Here is a 14,895-nt window from a genome sequence, read left to right as displayed (position 1 = left end):
ATGCAGGGCCTTCTAGAATGAAAAAAGAGAATTCAAAATTTTTCAGCAGCCATCCTTTCTGCTTGAAAGTATCTTGGTAGTTCTGTTGATGAGTTAAGGATGGTTCACTAAGTAATTTCCACTGGTTGCACAGCATGCATCTCATGCCAACCACCTGCCTCGTTATCTGGTGCTCCCCCTCATCAGGAAGGCCCTGTAGGGGATATGGTTTGCTTAAAGCCCAGCCTGGCTATAGCTCTCCCCTAGAAGTCTCATCGGCAGCACTGTGTGACTATCAGTTCCTGCGCTCTCTAGTCCTGGGGACCAGATCCATTTAAGGGATGAAAGCATCACCATAAATGGAATTGTCCCATCTCCTGCACTTGGAGATGGTGCCAAGAGCAGGTAGTACTTGGTGCTTTGGGCAACCCTGTGCTTTGACTATTCTGTTGTATGTGTTTGTAATGTGTTCCCTCTTGTGACATCCAGCCTGGAGGCACCAAGTTTGTCTCCTAGACTGCCAGTGTTTGCAGTAGTGATGGGCTATGTTTTCCATCTCCTCTGTAGCTCTGCAGTTGCTCCTTCCCACCAAAATCACCCTGTGATTCTAATGAGCACTGAGGTAGCTGCACAGCAGTTACTGGCTCCTAGCTATAATTCTGGTAGTTAATTAGTGACTCTACTGCTTGTCCCAAAAGATGGAAAGCTTTAATTAGGCTTGCAAAGGGACTGTGGAAAAACCAGCAGTTGGTGAGTGCTGCCAGTGGAGTGCCAGCACAGAGTGTGGTAGAGATGTACTTGTCTGCAGCTCCTGGGGAGCACAGCTTTATTGGGCAAAATAAAGAGAAGAGAGCTGATGCTGCCCTCATCCATGGCTCTGCAGGCGAGTCAGGGCCCCGCAGGGGATGTGGGGAAGGAGTGCAGGGTCTCTTCCTGCCCTCTCCTTCATCTCCAGCAGACTTTGCTCTTGTGGTATTGGCAGATTTTGAGTTTCCTCCCTCCTTGTGTGTCTGATCCATACGTGACTGCTTTGAAGCTCTCTGCAAAGCTAAGTTCAGTGAAATTCTCTCTACAGCCAATATTAAAATTTCCCTTTGGCAAAGTGAGCTCCATTTGTGTGGAGAAGATCTTGAATGCCTTTTCCTTTTCGGTACAGACAACTGGTGCTCTGCATTTCCAATTTGAGCTCAGACCGAGGAGGAACACATTTGTAACTCTGCAGAGGAAGCTGCCTGGAGGCAGAAGCAAAACCCATCAGCAGTGTTTTGATAGCACCAGTGCAAATCCAAACTCTGGGTGGTGGTCATAGCAAAGCATGGGGGCTGCCCATGACAGAAGCTTGTGTTTTTCATTTTGGTGCCTGGGTGTCTGGGTTTCGGCCTGCACAATCCATTTAGCTGCTGTGCATCTTCCTGTGCTCTGCTCACAGAAGTTATTGCATTAAGCTGCAGACTGGGAGATGGCAGTAATATTTTTATGCAGAGATGCAGTCTTCCAAGATGCCCTGGCTGTAGAGGTTGATGGCCACTGCACACATGTATCTCCTGGTCTAGTTACCTTCAGGCTGAACCCTTGCAGGCATGCAAGTACATCCAACTTTATAAAGGATGAAGGGGAAACAGCTTTATTTCAGTGTTTTTCCACTGCTCTGCTCTCTCAAGATGACAGCTATTCATGATTATCAATGGGAAAGGAGTGCCTGATTCTGCTTGGAGGTTCCAGCTGTTATTTATCAGCTCTGTGCCTTGTTTTCACATTGAAGAAACAGTTGCCATGTAGGCTGATGCAGCAGAGATGGATGTAGGACTGAAAGAGTACCCTGGCACGAGAGGGCCTCAGGTACCTCTGAATATCAGATTTCATTGGAGTGGCTTTTTGCAGTTAATGATCTGACTAGAAGCACGCTTTCATGATATAAATGCTTGCATTCAGAGACATCTCCTACTTCTCTTTTTGGCTTAGATGACATCCTCTTCTTATGCAATTCTCCAGCATAATTTGCACAAACGTGTCCACCCTTAGGTTTATACAGATATATTTGCCCTTTGGTTACACAGATTTTCCTTATTCTGGAAAGCTGGCAATACTGTTGAGAATTGTAAAATCTAGCTATGACTAAAAGTTGTAGCAAGTGCAGAGCTGATCAGGAGGATTTACCTAAGACACTCCTTGACTCCTATCAAGGTGCTCCCCATGTACCTGCCTTGAGTCGCCCTCTGTAACACCTGGGCAATGCAGCTGGCATGGATAGAGAGCAGTCAGAAACAACCTAAGGGTTCTGTGCACAGTCCGAGCTGAGAAGCTGCTCAAGTTGTGCAAGTCAAATTGAAACTCTCTGTTTCCTGGCATTTATCCCTGGCATCTACTTGCAACCCCCAGGCTTGGCTATCAGCTCTGCAGCTAATGAATTGCCCTGTGATATGATTGTGCTTGGCTCTTTTCTCTCTGTGCTGTCCTTGAAGCCTCATCCCTGATAAATCCCACGCAGCCCCTGACCTGCACATATCCAACAATGAGCAACATGGGAAGGTCACAAGCAGTGTCTCCCACCAGCCTGACCCTCCCTCCCATCAGCAGATTTCTCAACATAACAGAGGCTCTGTCTGTGTTATCTCATGGGTGGAAGAGTCCCTCCTGGGCATGTTGGCTTTCTCTGGAATGGCTCTGATTTGTGCAAGAGGGGCAAAGAGCAGGGCAAGGCCTGTCCCCTTGGATGGAAGATGCAGTGGCTAAGCTGGCAGTGGTGCTTGTCCCTTTGTGTGAGGGCACCTGGCCCTGCTGCTGTGCTTCCATGTCCCTGCTTGGCTCTGGGGCATGTGAACTCTTCTAACTAGCTTTGATTCCATCTGAACCTGATGTGTTCAGATGCAGTGTTTTCTGCATCCCTGATGGCTATGAACTCTTCTGATGACTTATTTTGGCACTGTTGAAAGGCAGTTACCTTCTGTGCATCTCCTACTGCAAGATATTAAATCCCTGGGCACAAGTTTCCATCCATCTGCATCCCTCCACTCTAAATACTCTCTTCTATCCACTTTCCCACTGCTATGGATATTCCCACTGCTATTTCTGCTATGAGATAATAGCAGAAAACCGTTGGGAATTAAGAACCCTCTTTCATTTTTGGCATTTAAATTGGAGTCAGACTGCAGCTGACCACCCTGGTCTTCCCCATGCCCTGACCCCAGCTTTGGATGAAGGCCACAGCACTGTGCCACTAAGGCTTCAAGGAGACATTTATTTTCATAATGTTTAAGAACTCAATTTCATTGAGTTAACTTTGATCCTGTAATTTGCTCTCGGACCATCCTTCAAAATGTCTGAAGATGCTTAATGTCAGTAACAACAAAGTCATAAGATAAGAGAAGCTGTGGATGTTGGCCATTTCTGCCCCATGACCCGTGTTGGTGCTCTGGTGTTGGGCAATGCTTGTGCACTCATTGCACAAACTGGCTTTGATCCTCAAACTTGTGCTAGAAAAAGCAACCCAAGTGCGTGCATTTTGACATCTTTGAACCTTCAGAACCATCAGCAATCTCCAGATGGCTCCTGTCCTAAGGTGGCTGCCCCACCAAAAGTCCCTGGTGCTGTGGTGATCCCCTGCCACTATAAATGGGGCTGAGGTTGGGAGGTGCTGTCTCCTCCTCTGGCTCTCTTTGTCGTGGGGAGAAGGCATTCAGGTCTTGACTTGGAAATGTGATATTCCTTATGATACTTCAGTCTAATTGGGGGTGAGAACGGAGGTTTTCATGGAGATCTCCTCTAATGGTGTGAAGCTTCTCCTCATTTCCATTGTAAATTATTTATGGCCAGCTCATTCCCATTAGTTCTTCTTAGCTTAATTATTTTCTTTTCCTGCTGTGACTCCTTATACACTTATAAACAGCAGTAATAACTTCTTTCAACCCTCTAGACTTTCAGCTGAAAGAGCCATCCTTCTCCAGTCTCCCTGTGGAGTTTCTCTTCTCTGTCTTTGTGATCATTACCACACTTTTGGGAAAGGCTACGCCTGCGAGTGCATGGGGAAAGTCTTCAGTCACAGTGGGCTGAGCATGAGGCATCAAGGGGGTTTCAGAGAAAAATGGCCAAGCTGGATATTGGGTGAGTGCCTCAAGAATACCTTAAAGAAGAGATTAAAGAAGGAAACTACAGGCTGAGAGGATAGACAAAAAGGCTGAGCTTTAAGGGGAAGTTGTCCTGACAAAGTTACCTCCTCATCCCAGCCTCATCCATCCCAGTCAACTTCATTTATTCTTATTCTGAAACTATTTTTCCATGCTTGTACTCTTCTTTGAGGCAATAGAATGACTAATTATATATATGAAGACCTAGCCTGGATCCTGACATCCCACCCCAGGCTCTCCCTGCTTTGTGGGTGGGCCACCACTGCAGGAAGGTGACAACCACTGGTTCAGTGGACCATCATCTCCCCTGCTAAGTGTGAGTGTTTGTAAAGCCAAGGAGAGAAGTTTGCACAAGTTAACTGCTTTCTAACGGTGAGTTTATGTTGGTATATCTACAGCAACCCATTAGTTGGCACATACATCATTTGCATAACTGTTATAAAGAAGAGCCTTCTGCATTGCTGATGAGTGTGAGTTTCTGCTTAATTCTCAGTGATTAAATTAATTTACACTAAACTGTAGTACAGAAGATGGAGTGATTTTCATGAAAGCTAATTCTGCAGAGCCTTTCACAGAAGGTAATTCAATGATGATAGTTAAGAGCTGTCCTTAGCTCTCCCACCAACCCCCTTAGCCCTGCCTTAGCTGCGCTGTGAGCTTCGCCTTCAGCCTGTTGCAAACTTTGGTGCTTGCAAATCTCTTGCAGAGACTCAGAGCAGTGCTGTGTTGGCATCAGCAGCACTGCTGTGCTCGGGAACTTTCTCATGAAATTCCATCCATTTTTAGGTTCGCCTGTTCTCTTCCTTGGAATTACCACTTCAAATTTAGAGCTATAAAGGGGTCATTGCAAAAAATGATACAACTACAACCCAGGAAAGCATGTGGATGGCATCCATCTCCAGCAGTCTAGGTCTGTGCAAAATCTGCTGCTTTTCTTTGAGGCACCATGACAGCAGCCTCATTTTTGCCAGCACCCTGCAGCACCCTCTGAGCGTGTCTGAAATCAGATCTGTTTTCTTCTGAAAACCTAACGGAGTGCTTGAGAAACACGGCCATGAATTGTTTGGGGAAATGGTGCCAGCCAGCCTGATTTGCTTTTGACACGATTCCAAAACACCAGTTGACTGGAAACTAAGTGCAACCCCAGCAGAAGGATTAATCCAACTATTTTCTTAAGAAAACATAATTACTATGAATCTTTCCAAGCTTGCACAGAGCCAGCAGTAAGTCTTTTTCCTGATCTGCCGGCTGTGGCTGCAGATCTGGCAGCAGTGCTGTGAAATCGATCGTTCCCCTTTGGCAGGGCCAGTGGGTGGCATCTGCAGAGACAGTGTTGCTGCTGAGCCTTTTCTTTTGCTGCCTGCACTGGGATATTGCAGCATCTGCCATGGCTGCTGGCTGCAGAGGTATATGAAGGAGGTGGTTTTCATGTAAAATATGTCACCTTTTTGCTACTTTGCTCTCAGCACAGATGTGCATGGTATACCCTGGGAGGATGGCAACACCATGGTGTGCTCAGCCCTGGTGCCCTGTGATGGGAGGGATGGCTGTGCAGCAAGGACTGCTTTTCTTCTTTCAAAGGATATTTTTAACAGGAAAACATCAGTTAAACAAAAAACTGCAGGTTTGATTGCTTCCTGCTGCCAGCTTTTCCTTTAGGACCTCCCATTCCTTGTGATAAGCTCTCCAAGCAAGGATTTACTAACTATTTTCAGAAGACTGACATGAAGGTACCATGCAGACACTCATTATGACATGAATTTTAATCTTGTTCCAGTACTTTCATTTTGAAAAGAGCTGGAAAAAAAAATCCCTTAAAAAAAAAAAAGCAAATTGATTTTGGATTAATTTGAAACTTTTCTGCAGGTAGCTGGTTCTGATGGCGCATTGTTTCTATCAAGGAAGGTTCAGTTTGGGGAAATCTCACCTAGGGGAAATCTCTTCTCAGAGCAGTGAGGCATTGGCACAGGCTATCCAGGGAGGGGTGGAACCACCGACCCCAGGGGTTTTCCAGAGCTGTGGGGATGTGGCACTGAGGATGTGGGCAGTGGGCATGGGGGTAAGGGTTGGGGCTGGGCTTGGGGATCTTAGAGGTCTTCTCCAACCTGAGTGATTCCATCTCATCCATTGGATTCCTGTGAAGCCACCCTGTTACTCTTCCAACTTGTTGTTCAAACCCCTTGAAAATAAATTGTACTTCAAAGAGCAGAGGTGGAGAGCTGTGGTTGGAACCTTGGCCCATGACCTGCTCCATAAGGCTGAGGCCAACAGACAGCCAGGGAGGGCCCTGCTGCAGCCCTACCCCCCTCCCGGAGCCCCACCATTCGCCCTGCCCCTCTCACACCAGCAGAAAGAAATCCTTTTACCTTCTTCGGGGCTTGTTAATGGTTTTGCATCTTAGCTCTTCCATGAGCAAGAAGAGTCTGCAAATGGAAATAAAAAACATCTGAAAGAAACAGTAAGTAATTTCTAACGAGTCTTTCCAGGATACTTTAAATGATGAAAAACCCCTCTGCTCTGTCTACAGTTAACCAAGGTCCTTTGGAGCCAGGAGGCTACTGAATATTTTAAGAGCAATGTTATTTTTCAGCAGTTCACAGCTAATGAATTCCCAATTTATATCTCAGGGTAGCTGAAAAAGAGAAGAACAATCCATTTCCATCTCAGCTGCAATATGTTTCCCACTGCTTGTGGAACAGGTCATGCTCAGAGCTCGAACCAACAGGATGGAGGTGATAAGGCCATGTCAGAGACGCTCTGTGAGCTCTGGCAGGATCTGATGTGTGTTGACTGCTTTATATTTCTCTTTCTGTAGGCTTTTAGAGTAAGATGAGCTATAAGGCATGCAGGTCTGGGGACCACGGGGGCAGTTTCCTGCTGGCAGTGATGGTGTGTATCTTTGCTCTGTGGTTTTGCATATCATGCTGTAGTGGAAATGCTGAGTCACAGCATGAAGCAGTGATGAAGCACCTGGTGGAAAGGCAGGGCCAACCCAGGGAGCTCAGGTGCATGCAATGTACCAGAGTGACTGGAAGGGGTGGAGCCAGGATGCAGCCCTTCCCAGCCCTCATTTAAGGGTTGGCAGTGGAGGTGAGGGAATCTCACTGGAGATCCCTGCATACCTGAGCCCTTCCAAAGGTAAGAAGCCTTTTTTCCTTCATTTCTGCATCTGTGGCTGCTGCGTTTGAACTTGTTCATGTTTGCTGCAGCCAGGACTTTGCCAGCCCTCTGTTACTGTGATACTTTCCATCCCATTATAGCACTACGCACCATGGCTGGGAGGAGAGATGAGAAGTGCAGACTCATTGCTGTGCTTTTCACGTGCTGACCAAATTGTAACTCCGTTTTTTACTTCAGATTCAGGGTCTGCAATTTGCCTGTGCTCTGAATATGTTAAAGGGGCACATTTTGAGGTGCTTTAATGTTAATGTTATTTTGCTGGGCATTTCCCCATTTCTTTTAGTTCTTCTTTTGCTAAGTGCTTGCAAAACAAATTGCAGTCAATAGTCCCTCATCAGGGCAGTGCTTTTTAATCCAGTGTGTTTTTTATATGTGTTAATGCATGCACCCTCACTATGCTGGTCATGAGGAAAGGTGTTTTGCTGGGTGATCAGCTATCTTTCACTTATTCTGGTCCTTAGGATTCAGGAGTCGCATAATCATCTCCTTCAGTGGTGACCATGTAGAGAAATAGATCTAGTGTAATCTGGTTCTAACAACAAAACCTGTGTGTGAGCACAGATGGGAAGATGCTGTATCCAGAGCAGCATGGATGTCACATGGACCTTCCCAGGGTAGGTCTTGGGAAGTGTGCTATACAGACAGAGTTCACCAACTTAAGCTCATAGTGGTATTTTAAATACTTCTACAGTTAAACAAAGGCTGGTGTTTTTCTTCCCTAACTCAAAGAAATCTCGGCTCATGAAAATACTTCTCAGGGATGGGAAGTTTCCAAGGAATTATTTGATACTGGTGAATCAGTCAACAAGTTACCTGTAGGGACAATTCCCCTGATCCTGGAGATCTCTCACTTGTTGCTGGTGCTCTCTCTTCCAGAGAGGCAGCATTTGGAGGCAGTTACTTCAGCTGACAGAGCATCCCCTCGGCTCACCCTCAGTGAACATCTTGCTCAGGTCCTGAATCACGTAGGATCTCACTTCACCATGTCTGATCTCCTCCATGTGACTCTGTTGGTTAAGGGCTTGGCACAAAGTGTTTGTGGTTCCTCCCACACCAGTGGTGTAACACTGTCCTGGGGTCAGAACACTGGCTTGCATCTTAGCTCTGCTTCTCGCTGCCCCGTTGTTTTCATTGTTTCATATCTCTGCATCTGTAATGAAGTAAAATCTGAGTGCAGTCTCTTCAGTAGTTGAGTCTTGAAGCATTTTAACTTCAGTATTTGGGCTTCAAGGGATTGTCAGTATTACTTAACGGGTTGAAGTCAATGCAATTCCTTCAACGTAGGAGCAGAGGAAAATGAAAGTACAGATGGATGTGTGTGCTTCTACCATCGCCTTTATCGTTAGAGCTTATTATGAAAAATGCCCAGGAAAATGTAAAATCAGAGGATATGGCACAGTCACAGGGGTGCTGCAAACCTGGGCAAGCAGCTGTGCCTGGTGCCTTTATGCCATCATTGCTGAAATATTGCTTTCAGCTTCCCTGTGCTCCCCAAAGCACACAGTGGTTGGTTTGGCTCCATCTCCTGCTAGCTTTGCAGATATACGACTGATTCAAAGAATTGCAAGGCTGACAGTAAGTGGTGTTTGGAGAAATAATTGGATCACACATATGGTAGGGGAGAAATCCACAGAGAGCTGTGACACACAGACAGCAGCCCTGGCTGCTCCTGTCCCTGCTGCTCCCGAGGTGTTCCTGGGTCAAGGACCCGTGTCAGGTTCCACACAGCTGTTCTCCTACATCCCTTGCTCAAACGTTCAGTCCTCAGGATCGTGTAATTTCCCCAGACTGTCACCTTTGTTTTAAAATGCCCTTGGTTTGGGCCAGTCTGGAGCAGGTTTGGGGAAAGAGCCCCAAAGTGTTGAGGTTTTGGGAAAAGTCTGGAAGCTCTGCAGCTCCCAGCCTATGCTGTCAGCAAAAACCATCCTGAACTCGGAGCTCCTTATCTCCTGGCAGCGTAAATATTTTCTATGTGAGCAGAAAGGAGGCTGGATGAATGCGTTTTTACAGGAAAATGTTACAGCTCTGGGAACAGGGACTTCAGAGCCATCCTTATCCGTGCTGGCAGTGGGGCTGTGTGCTGGAGGAGTGCTCTCACAATTCTGTGTCAAAGGGAAGGATTTCAGCCAGCTGCTCTCAGGGCATACACTGCTCCGTGCTGCTTTTCCTCCTGTGTGAGCTGGTTCCTGGCTCGGGCACCAGCAGCTCAGAGCATCCCAAAGGCCTGCAGGGTCATTGCCCTTAGTGGGGAGCCTGCGCTGGGAATCTGAGTAATGACAATTGGTACTGGTGAGGATATTGGTAAGGAGGAGGCTTGGTGCAGCAGCATACCACAGCCAGCACAGGGAGTCTTTCAGCCCCATCGACCCTATGAGGTTTCTTCCTTTTATTTTGTCTCTAAAATAAACAACACTTTATCCCTGTTTTGCCTATATTTGGTGTAATCGGATCGCTCCCTTCATGCGTTCATTTCCTGCCTCTGGGACTCTGAAGCTATTCTTATTTATTTTTCCATGGGCCTCTCTGTTCCTAATTACTTTGTGCTGGTGCTCTGGGAATATGCTGATGCTGTGCCACCTCTGATACTGCCAAATGGCTCTGTGATACGCAGCAGTGCCCCAGCACCTCTCCAGGTATTTCCTGCCAGCGGTTTGCTCTTTATTCCTGACCTTGGATGCATGATAAAGTTGATTTCTGGTAATTTTAGGCCTAGGGAGCAAGCAGGCAGAAAGCGTGTGGTTTTGGTTTTAGTTTTTTAATTGCAGTCAGTGAGGTTCTGCTGCACTAGAGATGAGAGAGAACTGGTGGTGCAGAAAAAGCTCTCTATGCTCACAACAAATAACTGATGCAGATCTGCTACGTCTGCTCTGGTAACAGCTGCTGAGCTTGTTGTCTAAGAAAAAGCACTTCATTATTTTTTTTATTTGCCAGACATCAAAATTCTCCATGTGTGGGAGGTCTCTCCTAAACCAATTTTATTTGGAAAAGCCTAGCAGAAATGCTTATAGAGAAACGAGAGGGGAAAACCTCTATTGAGAAAGGAATGGAGATAAAAATAATATGTATATTATATAAGCATATGGTTATGTAGCCTATGTATTTATATGAATGTTTAATTTCAACTGAATGTAAAACTTACTGTGCTGTTCTGCTCTCAAGATTAAGCTGTGGATTAAAAAAAATAAAGAAAAAGGGGGGGAAGGGAAGGGGGAAGAAACAACTGACCCCAAAGGTCCATGTGATTCTTATCTGGATAATTTAATTAATTTCCTCATGTAAACAAGGACTGGCTGATTTCCACCCTCCACCTGCATTACCCCAGCTCTGTTGCCACGAAATGGTCAATGTTATGAAACAATCCCCACTGTTCAGGTTTTCCTGATGTTCTCTTCTTGTCTGTGTGCTGCAGCTATTTCTTCCTGTGAAGCCCAGGGGAGGAATGGGTTTCCTGGGCTCCATCCTTGCTCCAGATAAGCAGAGAGCGCTGCTGCTCACAGTAGCACTTTTCCTCCAGACCCAGCTGTGCTTTGCTGAAATCCCAGCCCTTGTTTCCCCAGTGCTTGTTGAATGATGCTGTCTGTTAGGCTGCGTAACAGCACATGACGCTGCATTAAAAGGAAGGAGAGAGATAACAAGGTAGCACAGCCCTATTGACTTTTTGATTTTGTTTCTAGTTGTTACATTTAATCAGGATGGTTTTGTTGTGTCAGCCTCATTCAAAGGATGCACTGCCACATAAAAGGGCAATTCTGAAAAAAAAAAAGATGGGAATGCATTTTGAAATACAACTTACCCAGGTTTTGTTTTGTTTTTTGCTGAACTCTGTGTTGCAAATAACATGTGGTTATTTCGTATGTTTTTTTTTTCTTTTTTCTCCAATTTCTTGCAGCTTGATACAAAAAAACCATGCTGCTGGTTGAATGCATGACCAACTTTCAAGCCTGTAACCACCTTACATAAGCACTAGCTGCCCTTTGGATTTCCAGCAAAAAAACCCTTGATTGAAAATCAGCAGAGGGTCAGGTGCTCAGGGGAAATGGCTCCAGTTGCCTGGCCTGCAGCTCAAGGGCAGCTACCCATGCTGTTTCACATTGATCCAGGTTGAGGTCTGCATCTACTCAACACAAACCTTGAGAGCCTCAGGACACCCCAGCTTGTGGCATTTTCTGACCATAACCATCTTTGATAAATAAAATCCAAAGCAGTAGGCTGGCTGTCTTACCTCTGCTGGTTCTGAAACAGAAAAATGAAACATATGGGCACAACAGCAATTACTCAAGCAGCTGTTCAATTGCTGCATCCTCTTATCTCCTGTTAAGAGCAGCTGTTCAAACAAATTGGAAAATAACAAGAGACAAACTTCCATGTGCCTTGGGGTCTCACTTATCACCCCCTCTGTACTGTTTGTTTAGATTTAGGTAGCACGAGAGGAGGTCATGGCTGGTAAAGCATTGCTTTGTGCTTTGGCAACTCTCAAGCCTGTCATAAAACTTGCCAGCAAAAGCAGTGCTGAAATAATCAAAAATCCATAAGGAAATGTTTCAGCTTAAACTAGCAGCTTTCTTCAAGCAGAAAATCTGTGTTGTAGCCTACATGCACCCCTGTTATAAACTAAGCTGCACTGCAGATTCCACGGTGTTAACTCCATCTAAATACCCAATTCTGGCTTTACATGCCTAAAGCCCACTCTATGTGTCTGTTCCAAAGGAAGCAGCTGCCTTCATGCAGCCTGAGTGCACCCTTTAACACTGTAAATGTCCCAGAATTTTGCTGGCTGAGGGGCTTAGTTCTGCTTTCCTACCTGGCCTTTTAATGATGTCATGTTGAACAGCTCCAATTTCTAGCAAATAAAACTGCAAATCAAATGATTCTCTATTACTTACATTAATTACAATTTAAGGAAAAAAAAAGAGCTTGAAAACAAACCACGCTCTGTCAAACAGAGTACAAAATCTTTATTCAGCAATAAGTTAACTGTTCTCATAAATAGATGTTCCTTTTGTATGCTGTACTGAGCATAAAGCTAAGCTTCTATTACTCTTCAGAGTCTGATCCTTCTTCATCTTGACTGATCTGGAAGTAGCGTAGCTCATACGTCTCTTTGTCAGATGCAACAACACGAAGCCAGTCACGAAGGTTGTTCTTCTTGAGGTACTTCTTGGTGAGGTACTTTAGGTACCTTACAAACAATAATCATACATTAGAATTTTTGCCATTTAACATTCCTATGCCTGTACTCCACTCGTGCCGTGGCTCTAACAGGGGAACAGTGTGACTTCTATACGCTGAATTTTCCAAGGGGTGATTCTACTTTACTGCATTAACTATAGCAAGAAATCACAAAGTATCATGTGTAACAGCTAACAAGCCTATATTTTCATTCCTGATACATAAGACCTTATTTGGTGCTTCTTGACTGCACAGCTCAATGCCAGTACCTCCAGAGCCACTTCTCTCTGCTCTTAACCTTGTTCTTGCACAGCAGATATTGGCACACCTATATCAGAAAAGTGAAAGGAGGGCTGAGGGAGGAACTGCACCCAGCTCCGTGCACTGATCTACTGCATGCTCCAAAAACTAACTGTTGGAAAGCTTCAGCTGGCTTCTCTTGCCATATGTGTACACATATATTTTAATATAACTATTTAAGTAATAAAGCAGCCACTCGTGATATGAATGCAGCTACAATTTTAAAAAGCATATTTTCTTGATATATTTCCAACAAGCTACATAAACATTTCTGTACTATATGTGTATTAGAAGGAACATTAAGTCTTGTCCTTTAAGAAGACTTCTTGCTAATATTAACACGCACTACAAAATATCAGCTATTTACTAATATATATTAAATTTGCCATATTCAATTTACTTATCACTTTTCAAACCCCACTACTCGGTAAATACAATGAAAAGAAATCCAGTCAGACCTTTTAGAAAACTGCTTCTCAGATGTCACTGTGATTTTGTTCTTCAAACGTTCAATGTGAACAGTGTTCCCCAAGTTTCCAGTTTTCCCGTTGACCTTAACCTTCTCCTTTAGGAACTGTTCCTGTTTCGACATCAGAGAAGAAATAGAACACTAGGGAAGGGCACCCTAGGTATGAACTAGGGAAGGGACCCTAGTCATGGAGCAACATTAAACACCACTCATTGCCACCACTAAGCATCTGCAATGCTTTAAGACTTCCCAGCGAGCAATTAATTAAAGTGACACAATCACAGAAGCGTTTGAGCTGGGAAGGGCCTTTAAAGGCCACCTGGTCCAGCGCCTTGCAGTGAGCAGGAACACCCACAGCTCCAGGATGCACTACCAGCCTGGGGTAGGTAGGGACAGGGCACCCGTCGTATCATTTATACAAGATATCTAAGCCCAGGAAACGTTCAGGAACTGCTGTCGAATTAAAAAGCAGCTGCTGTTGTTACATTGTGGTTTATCAAAGGCAGGCAGGCTGCCGTACCGCACCGAGCACTGCCAGCACGCACACGGCCACCACTTACAAAGTTCCCGGAATCAAAGATTCCATCTTCAACAGGATGAGTCAGATCGAGGCAAAACTTCCACGTCGCCTTCTTAGACTTCCTATCTTTTTGCTAAAAACGAAACGGCAACGACACCAGCGTTAGCTCCGCACCACAAGGGGGCTGTTCGCCCGGCCACCCCCCACCCTTCGGCGCCACAAGACGGCAGGGGGAAGTCGCATTGTCATCCGGACGGCGGCCCCACTGTAGCCGGCTCCTCCCCGGCACAGGGCCGCTCCCCACCCGCCCCGGCTGCCCGGACATCGGCCGCCCCGCCCGCACTCACCGGCCCCATGCTGCCGCACCGACGCGCTCGCAGAAAGGAGGGGGCCGAGCGCACGCCGCGCTCTTATAGCCGGTCGACGTCATGACGCATGCGCACGTGTGACGTCATGGCGCACGCGCGTGGCAGAGCGGCGCGCCTGCGCGGCCAGAGGGTGCCGGGATGGCGGGTGGGGCCGCGGTTCCCTGAGGCGTCGTCCCTCCCGCCCTCCCCCAAGGACGAGTCATAGGCGGCAGCGGAGCGAGTCACCTCTTTATTTGCTCTAATTAATTGTCATTAGGAACGAAAGCAATTCTCTTCCTCGTACAATTCTAGGCCGAGCGGCTCTAGCGCTGAAGTGTTCCTCGTAAAAAGCACGGGGTTGGCCCGCAGGCACAGAGCGAGCGCTGACTGCAAAGCGACAGGAGGCCCAAACCACCCCACAGGACCACGGCACCTCAGCGTCACAGCGCCCCGGCAGCCCCGTCACCCCGAGCATCGCCCCGCTGCCCCCCGCACTGAGACCTTGATAACTTCTGGAGCAAAGCACACAACGACCGCTTTCAGCTCATCGTGGGTGTGGTGTGAAACAGCAATGCACCTTCTCCAGCATACAGACAGCCCCCTGCCTGCAGCTGCCTGGGGCACAGCTGAGGGAATGGCACTGCTGTGCTGGGGGGCCTCTCCTCCCTAGACAGGGAACGGGGCTTCCAGTGACACAGAGCCAACATTCAGACCAACACAGCAGCTCTCTGCTTGCAGAAGTTACTCCCACAGGCACCAGAGCTCACCTGTGCCTTCCACAACTTGCGTGTGAGATATGCAACATAG

At 46.5% G+C, this 14,895-nt stretch overlaps 1 protein-coding gene and 1 long non-coding RNA gene across 2 annotated transcripts; one reads left to right on the top strand and one right to left on the bottom strand.

Moving 5' to 3' along the window:
- The first annotated feature begins 264 nt into the window (after positions 1 to 264).
- On the top strand, positions 265 to 6,139 carry LOC128082156 (uncharacterized). Its single transcript, XR_008207566.1, has 3 exons — positions 265 to 384; positions 3,893 to 4,080; positions 4,890 to 6,139. It is a non-coding gene; the product is annotated as an uncharacterized LOC128082156 (long non-coding RNA).
- A 6,074-nt stretch (positions 6,140 to 12,213) lies between these two features.
- RPL22L1 (ribosomal protein L22 like 1) lies at positions 12,214 to 14,203 on the bottom strand. The gene is made up of 4 exons (XM_052686466.1): positions 14,089 to 14,203; positions 13,782 to 13,874; positions 13,211 to 13,332; positions 12,214 to 12,462 (listed from the first exon to the last, which is right to left on the bottom strand). Exons 1-4 carry the CDS (start codon positions 14,095 to 14,097, stop codon positions 12,318 to 12,320), a joined length of 369 nt encoding a protein of 122 aa, XP_052542426.1. The 5' UTR covers positions 14,098 to 14,203; the 3' UTR covers positions 12,214 to 12,317.
- Between the last annotated feature and the right edge of the window lie 692 nt (positions 14,204 to 14,895).

The sequence above is a fragment of the Tympanuchus pallidicinctus genome, unplaced genomic scaffold (genome assembly GCF_026119805.1).
Source record: "Tympanuchus pallidicinctus isolate F22 unplaced genomic scaffold, pur_lepc_1.0 scaffold22, whole genome shotgun sequence".
NCBI lineage: Eukaryota > Metazoa > Chordata > Aves > Galliformes > Phasianidae > Tympanuchus > Tympanuchus pallidicinctus.
This window is presented reverse-complemented; position numbering and strand designations above follow the sequence as displayed.